Source organism: Oreochromis aureus, linkage group 16 (genome assembly GCF_013358895.1).
Source record: "Oreochromis aureus strain Israel breed Guangdong linkage group 16, ZZ_aureus, whole genome shotgun sequence".
In the NCBI taxonomy this organism is placed as follows: domain Eukaryota; kingdom Metazoa; phylum Chordata; class Actinopteri; order Cichliformes; family Cichlidae; genus Oreochromis; species Oreochromis aureus.
Genome location: NC_052957.1, coordinates 29807944 through 29827759, shown reverse-complemented (window position 1 = coordinate 29827759; position 19816 = coordinate 29807944). Strand labels below are relative to the sequence as shown.

General features: G+C 39.8%; 1 protein-coding gene and 1 pseudogene across 1 annotated transcript in view; one reads left to right on the top strand and one right to left on the bottom strand.

The window, feature by feature from the left end:
- LOC120433522 overlaps positions 1 to 5294 on the bottom strand; it is a 23849-nt gene extending 18555 nt beyond the window's left edge. Inside the window, exons 1-6 of the mRNA XM_039599801.1 lie at positions 5272 to 5294; positions 4925 to 4965; positions 4787 to 4832; positions 1994 to 2185; positions 1315 to 1599; positions 6 to 197 (exon numbers count right to left, since the gene is read on the bottom strand). Coding sequence (XP_039455735.1) covers positions 6 to 197; positions 1315 to 1599; positions 1994 to 2185; positions 4787 to 4832; positions 4925 to 4965; positions 5272 to 5290 — 775 coding nt within the window. The 5' untranslated portion in view covers positions 5291 to 5294. The remainder of the gene's footprint in view (positions 1 to 5; positions 198 to 1314; positions 1600 to 1993; positions 2186 to 4786; positions 4833 to 4924; positions 4966 to 5271) is intronic.
- Positions 5295 to 8946: 3652 nt separating this feature from the next.
- Positions 8947 to 13650, top strand: LOC116335591 (annotated as a pseudogene).
- Positions 13651 to 19816: the final 6166 nt, after the last annotated feature.

The window sequence follows — 19816 nt, the reverse complement described above, 5'->3', positions numbered from 1 at the left end:
CTTACCTGACACCTTCTTCAAAGCTGCCTTCATGTCTGACCCAACACAAGAGCTGATTGGACAGAAAAGAATGATGATGCTGCATCCTTGCTGGTCTGTGCTCTCCACCTGTAGACCCACAAGGTCCCTCAGCAGAACATTGTCAGCCCCAAAGGTTTCTCCTGCAGTGACTATGTGAACCTTTACTTTGTGTACAACTAAAGGAATAGAAAGAAGGAAACAGAACAGAGACATGTCATCACTCCAAGCTGCACTTTCATATCAGCTGACACTTTCACCAAAATAGAGACATAAACCAAAGTTTAAAGTCCATCAGATGAAGCACTCAGTCACCTACAGAATGAAACGGCATCTCTTGGGTTCCTTGTAAGTGGCATAAAGCAACATTATCATATTTCATTGTGGATATCTGTGTGCATGCATGCATGTTTATTAGTGTATGTCTGTGAAGGTTCTCAGTCATCCAGGTCATCGTAGTCTAACGGGCTTGGAAAGAAAAGCGTCTGGACTTCTTTAAGTTGCTTGAAGACGTTTCACTTCTCATCAGAGAAGCTGCTTCAGTTGTCGGGTCAAATGGTGGAGAGTCCCAGATTTAAGCCCTGTGGGAGTATCCCCCCGAGAGGGACAAAGGACCCCCTAATGATCCTCTTCATAATCACATGAGCCAAGGTGTGAAAACGGGTGTAGATCACAATCAGCCAAGGTTTCGGGTGAGCTCATTGTGATTTCCTGAGTTCAGATGGCCCAGGATGTGAGTGGGCGTTAAGGCATCTGGGAAGGGATCTCAAAACTGGATTATAGATGGCAGACAGTTGGTATCATAAACCACTGCCTCTGTTCAAAGACGGTCGCTCACAGTGGACATAAATGACATTATGTTTATTAGTAGTTTACTAGTGTAAAGACGTAGAAGTACACTCTGCAGTGGGTTACTGTCACTGTGTTAATGGTTGTGAACTTTTTAAGGCCACCGCAAAAAGACATCAATATGGTTATGGCGTGTTCACAAGTTGACTGGTGTAGGGGGGTCATTAAACAAAACGTAGAAAGCTGACACCGTTTGTTATCTAAGTCTGTGAACAGCAATACATTTATGTAGTAACAGATTTATGGTGAAAATTAATCAGTGACTATCATTTTTAATTATCATTTGTAATTAATTCAATTAATTACATGTTGTACTGTTGTGGGGCAGGATCTAATAAAAAGATCTACATTCAAAGGAATGAAATACAACTACAGTACAGCCTGAATTGTCTAAACAAAAAGCTGCTGAAAATACAAAGCTAAGTGCTTCTCCAATGTTGACCATACCTTCATGAGCTTCTTCCACAGTTCTTCGTGACGATTGGCTCATATCCTGGATCCCCTGGTCATTTCTGAGCCTGCTAATGCTACTGTACTGCAGTAGCTTATAGTGTATCTGTTGGACTGCCTCATTGTTTTTTGAACTTGGCAGTAGTCCTTTCACACTTTCATGGAAGAGAACATGGACAACCAGGACAACGTTCTGATAGACTGAACACTGGCTTTCCCCACATGTTGAGTAGTCAGGATTTCGTGTGTGGTGCATCAGAACCAGAATGACTGGTTTGTCACCTGAATAAACAGAAGAAAAGAGGAGAGGAATTAGAGCTGCTAGATTGATATCATGAGGAACATGATATCATTCTCAGCTTTAATTGGGTCATTTTGTTATCTTAATCTGTGTTACCACTGATTTACCACTTAATTCTTAAAATAACTATATAATTTTATTATGTATTTCATCTACATGATCACAAGTTAGGTGGTTTCACCAGCGTTTTGTCCACAGTGAGCAACATGAAAACATTCATACAATAAGACTTAAGCTAGAGAAAATGAAAAACAAAAACAAAAACATTTTTTTCTCCACATTTAAGTGAAATACAAATATATAATAAGTGGGAGTTGAACGAAATTACACAATGGTGTAACACAGCTTCCACAGTGTGATCGAGCTTTAACTTACCTGACACCTTCTTCATAGCTGCCTTCATGTCTGACCCAACACAAGAGCTGATTGGACAGAAAAGAATGATGACGCTGCATCCTTGCTGGTCTGTGCTCTCCACCTGTAGACCCACAAGGTCCCTCAGCAGAACATTGTCAGCCCCAAAGGTTTCTCCTGCAGTGACTATGTGAACCTTTACTTTGTGTACAACTAAAGGAATAGAAAGAAGGAAACAGAACAGAGACATGTCATCACTCCAAGCTGTGCTTTCATATCAGCTGACACTTTCACTAAAAGCATCATCATAGAAACATGAACCAAAGTTCAACGTCTTTGTGAGTTTGTAGACGGACAGAAGCACAACTGCGTAAGAATCGTGTATGAGTAAAGAGGTCACTGATGTTCTCTGCAGCTTTATCATATGAGATATATCATAAAAAGTCCTGATATGGATATAAACAGTTATGTTTGAAGAAATGGAGGGTGATTGTTGGACATCTCCAAGATGGCGCATGCTCTTGAGCTAAAACAAAAATGAGAAGCTGCATAATGGCAGTTGGCAAAATATACACACTGACAAAGACTGTTGAGCAGATAGTCCAGTTCATACATACACACATGCACAAACTTCTCATACTTTCCGTCGCAACTTCTCTCAGTCCTCCTACCAATCACAACCACATTCGCTTCTTTTTACAATCCGCTCTTCACAATAAAAAATTATCCATAAATGCTCTTTTAATGGAATTTAATTGATTTGAATTCAATATGTTCATTGTCATTGTCGCTTGAACAATGAAATTAAAAAGTTGTCCTCGATTGGTGCTAAAAACCTTAAAATACAAATAAAACAGAACATTTACATTCAGAACTTATGAAACACATTTTTTCAGAAGTTTAAAAGCGCAACAGGATAAGTAACCATAATTATTTTAACACGGGTTTCAACATTTTTTGCATTTCTTTTTTTGGATAGAGACAGTGTAGATGGACAGTGAGAAGAGATATTTTACTGTTATTTTATCATTACATCAGAATCATATAATAAGCATTGCATTAAAAGCATTTATTGAAGCTATTGACATTACATTAAAGTTTGTATTATAGTGATTGTTATAACCTCATGTTAATCTTCTATTTAGAGGTGTTGGTATAATCATATAATCCTTCATTACAGGTGTAACCATGATCATCTTTATACATATTGCCGCTTGGTGCTTATTATGGAGTTGTGCTCACGTCAGTAAGGGTTAAAAGCTACAGTCAGCGGGATGTCTGGCTGATCTATTGAGGGAAGTGACGTAGAGCATAGAAGGCCGCACATGCTTACAAGACACTTACATCATGTTATTTTATGATCCTTTATTTAGATATATTTTTTGTTAACCTTTAAAGTAGTGTGTATTGGCAATAATTACTCATTAGTTCATTTATGTATCATCATTAATTGTTACTTCATTAGAGAACTTCTTTAGGCTGTCGGCCTTATGGTGCAACTTGTATTACAGGTATTGTCATGATTCCAGGTTAACATTTTCTATTACAGGTGCAGTGATAATCCTTTTGTATACACATGCATTGTATTTTTGTGCTTGCCAATGAGGGGGGCTCGGTCAACTAGTGGAGGGTCGGAAACTTTGTTCAGCACGAGGACTGAACAATCTATTGTGCTAAGGATCTTGAGCTATAGAAAGAACACGCTTACAAAACACATATATCCTGTTATTCATCATTATCCTTTATTCATTTATACTCTTCTTATTAAGCTTTGAGTAGTGGCATTTGATTAGAACATTTATTACATGTATGATTTCAGTTAGGTTATTGCACACATGCAGAGTTGGCCTCTATCCTTATAGACAGAGTGAATGCTGAGGTCGAGTCACACACACACAAGCAGTAGTTAAATTCATGTAGAGGGGAGAGTTCAAACATTTAAATAATAGTTTGCAAAGCCTTGTAGCTGTTTGATTATGCTTGCAGGAGAGACTGTTTGTTCCAGGGGATAAGCAGAGTTAGAAGATTACTGGGAAGGATCTGGCCTCGGGAAGAAGAAGAAGATGTTCTTTTAATGTGTTAAAAGTTGTCAACATTGATTGTATTGTACCTACTTTATGCATGAGGGGGCGTTCTAATACCCTGATTTTCATAAAAACTATTGTTGTGTGGTTTTCGGTGAGAGATCGGATGCTGTCTGCGCACAGTGTCCCATCTCCCACACGTGTGCATTAAAATCATCGTTTGACTTGACCCGGCCGGACCAGTGTTGTTATTTTGGTTTTCCTCCTGTATCCATCCCCAATATTTTGAACCCGTGACAACAGGAAAGCAGGGAAGACATGCAGCAAAAGACCATACGTCAGACCCGGGCCTACTGCTCACCAACCATAAGGCATATGGCCGCCTGCTCATCCCACTGAGCTAAAGCAGGGACTGTGTGATCAATATTTCAACACATTTTAATAAATGACAGTTTTGAACTGGTTACAAACAAATAAGTTGAGTAAGGATAGTATCTGAGCAGCATTTCAGCAGCTACAGACAAAGAAGATGACATGACATTTTAGATTTTTAGCTGTCAAAGGCTATAATGACAATGACGAGAGAAATATGGTAAAAACTATGTTAAAAACTGACTATCATCAAAATATAAACAGAATGTAATCCAATCTCTTCATTTTCATATACTTTTTAAATTCACATCATAGTCCAATAAACATTCATCATAACATATGAAAGATTTTGAAATAGAAAAAACATGAGCACTGTAACAAATCATCTTACAAACAGAGTTAGACAAGTTGGACATACCATTTAAAGGATCTTCTGAGACATTCAAAGTCTGTAGCTCCTGAAACTAAAACACAGGCCAACAATATTTTCTTTTTGGAACATAAAATTTACTTATTTTTCTGTATTACCAACAAACATTAGAGCAGGAAAACTAACCTGCAGGATTTCTGACAATTGTCCAGAGTAGGTGTGGCCACCTAGGGAAACAGATGTAGTTTTAGACTCGTGAAAGGAAATTTTAATTATAAAAAAAGATGCTATTATAACATATTTTGGTTGATTACAGGGGTCTTAATATTTTCAAGTCTGGTTGCAGAATTACAATACTTTGAAGATCTATCCTCCCATTTGTTTCTTTGTATAAAAAAATCAAACAAAACCTCAAGGCTGGTTGAGCTGAGAGGACTGAATTATTTATGACCTTTGTTGTACAGACCACACTTTTGAATAACAGCAAAACAGTTTTAATTAGCCTTGTGGTCGTCTAGAAGATTGACACTTACATTTAGGTGCAGATGTCATGATGTAATCTCAAGAGACCAACAAGAAAAATAGCAAAAGTAGAGAAAGAAAACAATAAATATGTGGGAACTACAGGTCTTCCAGATCAGAGACATGTACATCTTTGTGGCAATATGCCACCTCATCATAAGGACTGTAATTATGCATAAATTAAAAATAATTTTTTTAGAGAAAATAAAACATCAGACCTTAGACACTGATATTAAGACACCAAAGAATTGTTAGAGAAATAAGCAATATACAATTAATAACATATTTATAGTGAACAAAACTGACTTGGAGTGAATTTTGGTCCTGAGGTCTATATTTAAGATTAAGGAGTTTTTATAGTTTTACTTCCATTGTAACACTGCATATGGTTCATAGTAAACAAGCAAAAATCCATTTCACACACAAACCCATTAAAGGCACAGTGTAAACAGCATTTTTTATAGCTTCTCTAACCTACACACCACATAACTTGAACCACATAACAAATGAATCTTGATTCCTACCTTCACTATAGTACTGCGCAGCAGGGAAGAGCACTGAATGAAGCTTCTTAAAGGAAGCAAGCAGCTTTTTTAAAGAGCAGGCTTATTACTTTTACTTTTTTATTGAAGCCAGGTTAAACCATGTTGATTGCAGTAACTGGGTATTACTGGAAATTATATTTCAAGGTCCAGTTGTGGAGTGAAGGTCCAAGGGTTGAAGTGGGGATTGCAGACGTTTGCAGTAAACAGACTATTAAACTGTTAAAATGTTTTTTTGAAGCCCCCAGATCCCATGACCTGTGTGTGTGTGTGTGTGTGCGTGCGTGTGTTTGTGCATGTGTTTGTGTGTGTTGAGTGGGGGAGGTCATGGGGTAAAAGAGAGAGAGACTGAGTAAGAAAGTAATAAAGAAAGGAAAACTGGAATCAAGGAGCTTATAAAAGGTGTCACCTGCCGTTTTCAGTCAGTCAGAGTCAGAAAGACTTTATTTATCCTCAAGGGGCAATTAAGATACAACAGAGCAGCATGACGTTGAAGATAAGGACAGGGCATAAACAGGCAATAAGAGTGAGATAATAAATACACAGAATATAGAGTATATACAGTTTTTAAAATTACACAGTTTTAAAATTAAAGTGACTGAATAGGTGAATAAATAATAGAATAGTTGTGTGTATGTTCAGTCCATGAATTTAACGTGGGTCAGATGTCAGGAGGCAGAGTTCAGGAGTCTGACAGCTGTGGGGAAGAAGCTGTTCCGGTACCTGGTGGTCTTAGTCCGGAGGCTCCTGTAGCGCCTCCCAGAGGGCAGGAGGGTGAAGAGTCCATGTGATGGGTGACTAGGGTCTTTGATGATTTTCCCAGCCCTTTTCAGACACCGCTTCCTGTAGATGTCCTTTATGGCAGGAAGTGGTGCTCCGGCGATGCGCTGGGCAGTTTTCACGACCCTCTGCAACGCCTTCCGGTCCGAGGCAGAGCAGTTCCCGTACCAGACTGTTATACAGTTGGTCAGGATGCTCTCGATGGTGCAGCGATAGAAGTTCACCAGGATGTCTGAGGACAGGTGGTTCTTCCTCAGAGTCCTCAAGAAGAAGAGGCGCTGGTGAGCCTTCTTGACCAGCTTGGAGCAGTTGGTCGTCCAGATGAGATCCTCGGAGATGTGGACTCCCAGGAACTTGAAGCTGCTCACACGCCCACAGCCGCCCCTTAATGTGGATGGGTGGATGTGGGTCAGCATTCCTCCTGTAGTCCACGATGAGCTCCTTAGTCTTCTCGGTGTTAAGCAGCAGGTTGTTTGTGTCGCACCACTCAGCCAGACGATCCACCTCCTCCCTGTAGGCGGCCTCATCGTTGTCACTGATGAGGCCAATCACCGTGGTGTCATCTGCAAACTTAATGATGGTGTTGGAACCATCAGCAGGTCTGCAGTCGTGGGTGAAGAGGGAGTAGAGGAAAGGGCTCATCACACAGCCTTGTGGTACACCAGTGTTCATTGTGATTGTAGATGAGCAGCGGTTATCCAGCCGGACATGTTGGGGGCGGTTGGTCAGGAAGTCCAGTAACCATTTGCAGATGAGGGAACTGATGCCCAGGTCTGTCAGTTTCCTGATGAGTTGTGAGGGGTGGATTGTATTGAACGCTGAACTGAAGGATAACTGCACTGCCAACACTCATGGACATTACACCTTATTTATAAATCGTATTTCTGTTTATACTTCTTTAAACTGTATTTATTATAACGTTATTCAGTATAGTTCCAACAGCACCCCCCACTCAATGTGCAATATCATCCCCCCCCCCCAACACACACACACACACACTCAGTGTGCAATATCCCTGATCACACTGCACCTCTCAATGCACCTGCTAGTTAGATGGCATGTATGTGTATGTATATAGATGTAAGAGTGTATGTGGAAATATGTGTGTGTGTGTAGGTATGTACGGATGAATATATGTATATATACATATATGTATGTATGTGCGTGTATGTTTGCAGGTGTATGTATAACTTGTACATATCTTTCTTGTGTAAATGTAAATTTGTCTGTTATTGTGTAAATACTTACGCTATTGTGTACTCCACACACATGGAAAGATGCCAAACTGCCTTTCACTGTTCTTGTAACAGTGACAATAAAAAGCTATTCTATTCTATTCTATTCTAAACAGCATTCTGGCGTAGGTGTTGTTGTCCAGGTGTGAGAGGACAGAGTGCAGTGCGATGGAGACTGCATCCTCTGTGCTCCTGTTCTGGCGGTATGCGAATTGGTGGGGGTCCAGGGTGGGGGAGACAGGATTTGAAGTGTGCTAAGACCAGCTGCTCTAAGCACTTAGTGATGATGGGGGTGAGGGCTACTGGGCGGTAGTCATTGAGGCTAGATGGGTTGGAGTTTTTTGGTATCGGGACGATGGAGGTGGATTTGAAGCAGGCCGGTACCACAGCGTGGGCCAAGGACAAATTGAATATGTCTGTGAGCACTCCTGCAAGCTCCCAGAACACGCTCTGAGAACAAGCCCGGGATGCCATCAGGACCTGCAGCCTTGTGGACATTGATCCTGCTCAGCACCACTCCTACATCGGTGGGGAGAGAGTCAGAGGTTGGTGGTCTGGCGTCGTGTCTGTTTTGGTTGTGGTTGTGGGGTTCCCTCGCTCAAAACGAGCATAAAAGTTGTTGAGCTCGTTGAGGAAGGAGGCATCAGAGGATGTGGGGAGGGTTTGGTGGTCCTGTAGTCTGTAATGGTCTGGAGTCCTTGCCACATGCGTCGGGGTTGGAGTTGGAGAAGTGTTCTTCTACCTTCTTTTGTAATGGTGTTTGGCTTTTTGATGCCCTTCTTTAGATTAGCCCTGGCTGTACTGTAGGCGTGTGCATCTCCTGACCTAAAGGCAGTGTTGCGGGCCTTCAGGAGGAGACGAACATCCCGGTTCATCCAAGGCTTCTGGTTGGGGTACATGGTGATCCGTTTCTGGGTAGTGACACTGTCTGTGGTTTTGGAGATGTAATCCAGTACAGATGAGGCATACTGGTCCAGGTCTGTGTGGGTGAACATATTCCAGTCTGTGTTTTTAAATCTGTCCTGGAGCACTGCGTCTGTCCCTCTGGCCACACTTTTAATTGTCCTCACAGCAGGTTTCACACACGTTGGATGAGTGGTGAATACCTAGGTGTGAGGAACAGGGAGAGATGGTCCGATTGTCCAATGTGGGGAGGGGTGTTGCTGTAAGTGACTGTAAGTGACTAAAAGTGAGTAAAATGTCTGCAGTACAAAAAGAGTGAAGAGTAAGCCCTGTGCAAAGTGGCAAAACCCCCATCATATGATTGTTGGATTTTTCTCTGTATCTGTTATTATAGAGTATACTGTACAATATAAAGCGCCTTGAGGCGACTTTTGTTGTGATTTGGCGCTATATAAATAAAATTGAATTGAATTGAATTGAATTGAATTGAATTGAATTGAATTGAATTGAAGTAGTTTATGTTTATGGGTATGGGAAATGGTTTTATCGGCTGGAGTTAAAAAGCAGAATGGCTTTGGGGACAAAGGTGGCTCTCCTCCTCTCAGTCCTGCAGGAAATGTAGCGGAGGCGTCGCCCAGAGGGGAAGCCATTGAAATGCGGGCTGAAGAATGTGAGAGGGGTCATTGATGATTTTGGCTGCCTGTCTAAGGGCCTGTTGGCTGAAAACCACAACTTGTTCCTCTTGGCTGCAGCACTTCAGACTAAAGGTAAGATTTCCTTAGCATTTTTTTCAGTGTATTAGCACATATAATGTGTAGTTTATATATACTTTGTTTAACCTGGGAAAATCATTTTAAAGGGAATCTTAAATTTAGGTAATATAAAAAATACAGAAATACAGAAATGTAGAAAGATCATACCAAATATAAATAAATAATCAAATGAGTTTTAATACAAATTTAAAGTTTTAATGTCTATTTTTATTTAACACACACGCACATGGTTCTAGTCATGGGAAACCATACCACCCACCACCACCATCATCATCCACGTAAGTAATGGTAAATGGTAAATGGCCTGTATTTATATAGCACTTTACTAGTCCCTAAGGACCCCAAAGCGCTTTACATATCCAGTCATCCACCCATTCACACACACATTCACACACTGGTGATGGCAAGCTACGTTGTAGCCACAGCCACCCTGGGGCGCACTGACAGAGGCGAGGCTGCCGGACACTGGCGCCACCGGGCCCTCTGACCACCACCAGTAGGCAATGGGTGAAGTGTCTTGCCCAAGGACACAACGACCGAGACTGTCCGAGCCGGGGATCGAACCGGCAACCTTCCGATTGCAAGGCGAACTCCCAACTCTTGAGCCACGATCGCCCCAATCTGAACCCTTCTACAAAACACAGTTGAAACCACAATGATGTTCTTTATTGCTGGATGCAGCAGGAGCATTGTCAACTGACCTCACATGTCACAGAAGAGACATGGGGTAACCCTAACCCTAAACCTAACAGTTTAAAACCCCCCATCATTCTCCAGTATTTATTTTTTGGAATTTATAATGATGTTAGTACTTAGTCACAGTACTGTATATCTATTTTACTCTGTAGCACCCCCACCCCCACCACCACCACCTGTTCACAGTAAGTTAACAAAATTTAAGAACAATATTTAAAACAAACAAAATATAATAATTGTTTTCCCACCATTCTAAAAGTATTGTATATCTTTTATAGACGTTGTAACACCAGCGCCCACATCTCCCAGTAAGTCAAAACCATTTTTCTGGGTCTGCACATAAATTGCACTTCCAATTTGCATTTAATACTAAAAGGCTTTTTTCTTCTTTAAACAACTTTCTTGTTAGCTTTGAAATCTCCATGGAGACCTTGGGGGTGAGTAAAAGAATAAGCCTACATATTCGAGGTGTCCGTATGCTGACAGAGAAAATTCTTCTTGTATGTTTGAGAGTTTAGGAAAAACATCAGCTGCTGAACCAGTTTCACTTCTCTTAAACTGTAACATCCACTGCAATATACATATATAAATCACATGGATGAGTTAATGATGATCTTTTACTGCCTGTGCTAGAGTCCCTTAAAACTTTGCTCTCAGGAAATTCTTGTACCTTTTAGTACTAAAATGTACTAACAACTACTTCGATGACCTGGTAAAGACATTTATGTTTCACACAGGACAAAGTCTAAAAAACTTCATGTTTTTACGTTAAATGAAGGTCAATCAACAAGTCAATATTTGTACAAGTGATTAAACTGCAGCTTAAGAAGACAACGGCAAATAGAAAAATGCTGCAATAGCACAAAAAGTAACCACTTTCTAAACTCTCTTTCAAACATTTTTAACAGAAACAAAAACACAGATCTGCAATATGTGAAGGATTTCCAACCTCAAAATGAAAAACTCAAACATATCAGAGTTCTACTCTATGGGCCAGTCGGAGCTGGAAAGTCCAGCTTCATCAGCTCTGTCAGCAGCACCTTACGAGGGAGAATAGCCACTCCAGCTTTGGCCAGCACGACCACCTCTAACCAAAGTTTTACCAAAAAGGTAAACTATCCTTTATTCACTCTAATTTATTTATCTTTAAAAGTACCAACTCTTAGGTTTCTTGGCATTTTTATCTGTAGACAATCCTATTTTCACAACCTCATAATCTATAGGCACCCATAAACATGATACATTAACAGCTTTACATAAATAAGTGGGGGTATGAATATCAGTGATCTGTTCTGAAATGTTATTTCTTATTATTACCAACTCCAGAGTGTATTTACACTATATGATGTGCTTCTTCTAATCCAGATTTGTATTCCATCTAAAGTAAAGATCGAGAGGAGAAGGGGTCTTAGAAAACAGAATAAGGTCAGCTAGATTGAGGAAGACTTAGAATTAAATTCAATAATTTCAAAAAGTTCTTTGTAAATTGTGTTTACTTCATAGTTGGTGAGAAATTTGCACTTTTTTCAATCTTAGAACAGATTGTTTTAATACTATCACAGCTTATGTGTCATGAACCGCAGTTCGTGAACACAAGCAGACTCAATACGCACAATGTGAGCAAGTACAGACTTTATTGTTTTAACAAAAGGTGACCCGGAACAACCAAGGAAGCAAAATTGCGGAACTGAAGGAAACCGGGAAGACAAATTACACAGGGAAGCCGTAATCGGGACCGTGGGGCTCGGAAGGGGGGCGTGTCCCTGGGAAGCGAATCTGAGGAGGCAGGGATGAGGATAGATGGTGCACTTAGAGATCCGAGCAGGCAGGAGGACAGGCAGGTGGCAGACACAAAAGGCCGGATAGTAACCTGGGCACACGGAGGCAGAATTAACACAGTACAAGTAACACTTAGATATATACAAAGCTTTGTGGGGAGCCTGGTTACCACTGAGGGGTGACTAATGGACTGGCGTGGAGCATCCGTCAGCACAGGGTTAAATAGTCCTCCTGGCAATCGCCTGGAATGGGATGCAGGTGTGATGGTGGTGGCCCAGCCCGGGGGTGTGGCCACCGGGGCATCCCACACACTCCTCATACACAGAGCCACGGACCATGACATTATGTTAATCCTTGCGTCAGTATTTCATGCGTCTTCTAAAATTACAATCTGCTGTGTAACAATTTTATTCATATTTCAGTATAAAACCCATAAAATCCCGAAGGAAGTCAGTGGGAAGTATTACCCCTTTGTCTTCAATGACATCATGGGTTTGGAGGAAGGGACCGGAGTCAGAGTGGAAGATGTCAAACTGGCCTTGATGGGACATGTGAAGGAGGGTTATACGGTACACTCACATTGTTATTTATTTATTTATTTTTAAAGAAGTTGTTACTTATCTATATAAAATTTATTTTTTTCCTGCAATAATATCTAAATGATCTACATGGGAGAGTATATATAACTATATCTATGTGTTTCTCCAACACTGTTCATATACGATGAATATACATTATTATTATACACTTAATTCTTTTTTATTAATTTCCTCCTCTATTTTATTTTAACTCTCTCTTCCTGTTGGTTAAAAAATTGTTGGAAAAAGCAATAAATAAATCTTTAAAAAAACAATAAAAAAAATGAGTTGTTACTGAAAATTGTACTAATCATTTACATGTAATAATTCATTTGGAATTTTAACACTATTTTACAGTTCAATCCTGTTTCTTCATTGTCCCCTTCTGATTCTCACTACATCCCTCAACCTTCTCCTGAGGACAGAGTCCATGTTCTGGTTTGTGTCTGTTCTGCTAATGCAGCAGAAATTAAAGAATCAGTTTGACAGAAGATGAAAGAAATCAGAGAGGAAGCCAGTGACTTAGGTAAGAGCTAATTACGGGTGGGGAGTGAGGGTTTAGACAAGTCACTGAACTGGATCTTTTATAACACAACTGAGGAACATAACTGGGTGATGCAAAATAAAAATAAAAGTAAATGATGTTATCGGCAGATATTCCCCAACTTGCTATTGTCACCAAAATTGATGAGGCCTGTGGTGAAACTGAAAAGGATCTGAAGAATGTGTATCTTAGCAAGCATGTGAAAAACAAGGCAAGTTCTACCAAGAATGTGATTAAGTTATACAAACCTTTGTAAAATACGAGCTTTAAAAGTCAACACTTAACTTGTACTGATTTATTGTTTCTTCAACTCTCAGATGGCAGATTTCAGCTCCAAACTGGGGATCCCACTCAACTGCAGCCTTCCTGTGAAAAACTATAGCCACGAAATTAACACCAACGAGGATGTTGACACTCTGATCCTGGGCGCACTGAAAATGATGATTGATTTTGGAGATGACTTCACTGACAGTTTGTAAACCCTTAGACCAGTGGTTCCCAAAGTGTGGGGCCCGCCCCCTAGGGGGGGCGCAGAGCCATTGCAGGGGGGGCGCGGGATGAAAAGAAAAAAAAAAGAAAAGAAAGCTTGGACACTGCTAGCATAATGGACAGATTTTTGACGAGGCTCCCACACAAACGCAAAGCAGGAGATGAAGCATCGCCAAATATGTTTCCAAACCAACTTCCTTCCAAGCCAAAGACTAGAAAATATGGTGAAGCATATCTTCCCTTTGGCTTCACCTGCACAAGTGCCAAGGTAGGTCTCCCCTGCAAAGTTAGGAGCAGCGCTGGGCTCTCCAAATCACGGACAAACAGTATCCCACATTCTTGATTTTTAGTTCACAAACACTTCTTGTAATGACTAACTACTCCTGACATCTTGGACATGTTAGCTCTTTATGCAGTAAAGTTACAGTGGGATACAAATAACATCAGGCTGATCCTGCCGTAATTTGTTCCCCCGGTTCAGATCACGGACAAACAGTATCCCACAGCTGTTTATGTTTTTAAACCCATTTTGCACAGAGAGACATTTTTTGAAAAATGTATTGATAGCAATGTTGAATATTATTACACAGGAAAAAAACAACTACACGTAAAATAATTACACCGTGACGCCTCTGCCTTTCTAAATGGAGGGACAGTAACTGCGTGTAAAACCTCCAGATAGTCAGATTAACAGTAACAGTATTTTGTCTCTATCTGCCATTCTGCAATTCATCTCATGTAAACACAACGTGGCGCACAGCGTGACGTGAAAAGAGGCACATACCTTGACGTTGCGTGACGAACTCTGTATTCCTCGTCCACACATAAACGCAAAAAAGGAGTTTTAAATAATCTCCGTTTTCGGTGAATCGCAACGCCGTTTACGTGTGGGCGAAAAGCCCAAACGCACAGAAACAGCTGTGTTTTCAAAAATACCCGTGTAGGTGTGGACGTAGCGTAAAAGAGTTAGTAGTAGTTTATTTTATTACTACCTGTAATTTATTGCCGTTTACTTGTATTTGCTTAATTGTTTACTAAATGTTTGAGGTGTGAAATAAACCGCAATGGAGTTTGGGGGGAGGGGCGCGAACATTTTCTTGTGAAAAAGGGGGGCCTGGCAAAAACAAGTTTGGGAACCACTGCCTTAGACCATGCTACTGTTCACAATGAATGGCTTTATTCAGACATATCAATACACATTTAGCATTAGATAACATTAGATTCAATGATCTTCAAAATGGTATTGAGTTTTTAAAATTAACCTTTTTACTTGAATTGACAGTGTGTGTCTTAGATATGATTTTCTGAGGCTTTCCTTTCCTGTCTTAGCTTCTAGTGGAAGCCACGGGAAACTACGAAATCACTGATGTAAGAAGTAACAACATAATTTAAAGTTCTCAAACAGAAGAACTACAATTTTTGTGCAGTTAGAATAGGAAAGACATTAGACTTGGATACAACACTACAGAGAGCTTTTAACATGAATCTACACATTTCTGTGGCTTAACTATTCCCCATGACTAGAAATCAGAAAAGGGAAATACAGATTAATCAAAGTTCAGCTTCTGAAATTGAAAAAGACTCTAGAGTCATTTAAAAACATCAAAAAATGTTATACATGCAACACTGATTTGTTGAAGAAAGATATCTACATTGATAATATTGAAAAAGGTATCATAAATGTTTGCCCTAAAGGACATGAAGCATATTGTGGTGTTTAAGTGTTTTCTTTGCAAATTTTAAGTTAGTTATTGGACACCAAGGTGTTCCCAGGCCAGCAGAGAGATGTAAACTCTCCATTGTGGCCTCGGTCTGCCCTGGGGTCTTCTTTGGCAGAAAATGGATGGATGGATGGAGTGTTTATTTGTTATTTGTGTCATCCAATCAAAATAAATTTACAGATCCTCAAAAAACAAAACAAAACACTGTTTCTTTTTTCTTGGTTTGAGTGCAGAGAACATGCTGTAAGTGGTTTAAAGAAGATCACATCTTTAGTAATCCTAAGATTTGACAAACTGGGCATGAGCAAGTTTTAGACAGAATGGGAGTAAAGAGTAGTTTTTGAAATTCGGTACATGAAATAAAAAACAGACCATGACCCTGGTGCTTCAGGTGTGAAGAACATTAAATGTGTGTCTTGGATTTTGTTTTCAGTTTGTCCTAAAGGCAGTGTTTATGTCCAGAGTTGATGCAGTTTATAGGGCGGGGTATTTGTACTTTAATGTCTCGGTTAAAGTCAGTGAATAGAAGTCAAAGGAGTTTGCAAAGAAAAGCGTCTGGACTTCTTTAAGTTGCTTGAAGACGTTTCACCTGTCATCCAAGAAGCTTCTTCAGTTCTAAAGTCAAATGGTGGAGAGTCCCAGATTTAAACCCAGTGGGAGTATCCCCCCAAAGAGGGACAAAAGGACCCCCTGATGATCCTCTAATCACCTGAGCCAAGGTGTGAAAATGGGTGTGGGTCCCAATCAGCCAGGGTTTCGGGTGAGCTCATGCCAATGTTCACATTTTGGACAGAGAGGACAGATGGTTTGAAAGAGGAGTGAAAGAAGCCATTTATGTCCACTGTGAGCGACCATCTTTGAACAGAGGCGGTGGTTTACGACACCAACTATCTGCCATCTATAATCCAGTTTTGAGTTCCCTCCCCAGATGCCTTAACGCCCACTCACATCCTGGGCCATCTGACCTCAGGAAATCGCATGATAAGGCTCTGCCACTATAATGCACCTCTAAATTTATGGAAAAGTGCACTGTTAGGTGTATGCTGATGATCTGATGCTTTTGCTTTTCTTGTGAAGCTGTGGATGGTCTTATCAAGATGTTTTGTAAATCCTTCTTTCCTAACAGCCATTTCACACCTGCTGTTGTGTGCACTTTGTATATGCTCAAAATCAGATCAACTGCTGGTGAAAAGCAGTGTTGATGGGGATTGTTATAAAGAGTGAATCCTTGAAAGTATTGTGTTGGCATCGTGCACAGGCCTATGGCTTTCCTATGAACCAGTGCCCAAATGCAAATTGTGTAGCTTTTGGGTTAACATTTATTTTAACTTCCATAAACAAATATTGCATTTTATTCGAGTATAATTATTAGAGTAAGTTATTTCAAATATCATGATTGTATATGAAATCACACATAGCCAATTAATATATAATAGTATCATTCATATAGATTTTTTGATATTGGTGTTAAGAGTGCAACTTCCTGTACTGCGTCGTCCACACAGCAATGGCATGAAATGTGTTTCCTTGCTGATATCAAACATCTGTGTTTCTTCATCTCCAGAATTCACAGCTGTCAAGAACCACTGAACTTCTTTGTGCTCATCTTCTTTGCCAAGCTAGCTGACCTTTAACAAAAGCAAGATGCAGACATGATGAAAAAAAACAACTATGTGGTTGAAGACAACAGAAAAACACGTTCTGCAAGAGTTGGAGTGAAGGCTGAAGTAAATAATATAACATACCATGACACAACAGGAGTATGCGGGTTCAGCAGCTCTGCTGGCTTCTTTAATTGACTTGCCTGGCAAAGGACGAGCCATGAAAATATGGTTAGCTTTGTCTAAATTGTCACTGTCATCTAATCAATGTGACCGTTTAAAGGTCGTCTGACATATTATTCTGAGTGCCTGCTCAAACACAACTCAAATACAGACAGCTGACATCTAGAATGAGTCAGCCCAGTGGGAGCAAAAGCTCAGCAGCTTCACTGCTCATCAAGTGCTCGTTTCTAAATGAGCAGCACTTAAAACAAGTGATTTTACTAGCAGGTTTTGTTCCCTGTCATCACTGTTATTGGACTGTTTCATAACTGTTTTCAAAGGAAAAGCTGCAAGAAGCCTTTGACTTCTAGCAAACAGCAGACACATAATTGCCACGTTCCTATGTTCTCCTGTTGTGTTGTTGTTTCTTGTAGTTTTTTTTTTCCTGTGTATGTTTTTATTTGCTAGCATCCCTCAGTGTTTCCTACTCTCTGTCTTATCTTTTTAACTTTGTCTTCCTTGGTTCTACTTCCTGTTTTATTTTGGCAGTTGCTTTCCTGTGTGTGTCTCACTCACTTTTACTTTCTGTCTTTATTTTTCTTTCCTTGTAACTGTTTGCCACAGGCTTATTAGCAGAGGTGGCAAAAGTACAGACATTCTGTACTTAAGTAGAAGTACAGATACTAGTGTTAAAAAATACTCCTGTAAAAGTTGAAGTACTGATTCAACTTTTTTACTCAAGTAAAAGTGAAAAAGTACAGGCTCTGAAATGTATTCAAAGTAAGAAAGTAAAAGAAGCTCCTAGAAATAATTTAAAAATAACTATTTTTATGCAAAGGTTACTGAACCTTGTGCTATATTAAAGATATAATTAAAAATAATGGCGTGCTTTTTGTTTGTTTTTTTGGATTCTGATTGTCAGTATAGCAGGGAATTTAGCAGAGCCCTGTCCTACGACGTGATACCCAGGGTATCTGGACATGTCTTGTCTCTGACTTGAATCAGCTGGTTTGATTGCATTCTGGTTATATAAAAGCAAGATTGCCACCAATTTATTACAGTTAATCGCTGCATTAACATACAGTTTGAATGTAATCACCATATTTAATGGCAAACTGATAGCACACTGACACTGTCTTATCAGTGTTTTATTGCTGTCTCGATACACCAAAGTTGCTTTGAAGTCAGCAAATTCAGTGCACATGACTGCAGGAATCTTTATTGGGCCACAGTCTCCAATCTTTTCCAGCTTCAGTGAAAATAAGTTCTCTGTATATCTGGGTGTTTAAAACAAATCCATGAGATTCACTCTGAGACTGTTCATGTTATGCATTTAGTAAAAGGGACTATCGGCCTACATAGAAAAAAATTCAATACTGTGATAGTGTTAACTTCAAAAATGCATGCTATGAGGAAACCACTGACTCCAAACCAAATCAAATCATTTTAGCCAAACTGTGCTCATTATTTTTTTTATTATAAATTGAAGTTTGTGTGAACCTGACCCTACAATCCCCTTGAGAAGGCACCAGGCATCAAAATCAAGATAGAAACAGAGAAAAATGGCCCCAACATAAGCTTCTTAGAGTAATTCTGCAAACTACACAGCAGTCCTCATTGTGGGCCATGTCTGCTTCTCTTGACCTTTATTGAATGTCAAATCATCTCTATGTCTGACTGTGAACTGGCTGCTGATACTAACTCTACTAGAATGAATGTTTTAAGATTCCAGTGATATAAAGTACTGTGTAAAGCTCCAGTTTTGATCTTCACTCACTGTCAGATCATCAGCCCACCTTGTGTTGTATAGTCTAACTACTCAGGTTCATATCTAGAATTTTTTTGTTCAGTCTAGTCTGCTGTGCCCTTCTAACATTTTCCTGTCCTCATTCCTCACAGCTACTCCCCCAAGCACCAACCACAGCCTCCAGCCCTGGACTCCCAGTGTAGCCCCTCTACCCTGGCTGCTTAGCCTCATGCATTATGGACCATGCTAAAACCCCATTTTTCCCTGAACCATTCAGCACTCACCTGCTCAGTCACAGGAATTCGATGATCCCTGTGGACCTGTGGACTCCCTGTAGACCAGCTCTCTCACTGCCTTTACACAATCTTGCAATACCATGTTGGAATTATTTTTTGGAATAAAACTGGAAAACTTTTCTATTTCAAATGAATCAAGTGTTTGGACAAGTTAGAGTACTTTGCAGGTTAACAATATATTTTTCTACATGTACAAGTTGATCTAGGAAATGCATTCAGTGCTGAGAAATTAAAATATCTGGAGAATTAGCTGAGAAAAACTGCAATCCTTCCACTTCACTACTTATAGATGGAAATGATATACTCTCTGCACCCTACATTTATATGGCAGATGTAGTTGTTTTTAGTCTGAAGACAAAGACTTTACTCAAAGCTTTTAACCACAACAAATTTGAGTTTTCCTCGTCGTCTCTGTTCTAATGTCTAGTAAAAAGCTGTGTGTAGCCAGGGTTAATGAGTTGTTAACAGTTCCATTACAGAGCAATTTTTCACTTTATTAAACTCTTCAAATGGTTTTATTTTAATAAATATTCAAATGATATAAAATTTAACCTCTTTTAAAGATGTACTCTAAAGGGAGAGGCAGCCAAAAGGTTCAGCCCAATCAGCATCCACACCAGTGTTCACGGACCGAATGAAAGGTCACAATAATCACAAAGATCTTTTTCTTTTTCTTTTTCAATGTCACTGAGTAATTCATTCATAGTTGT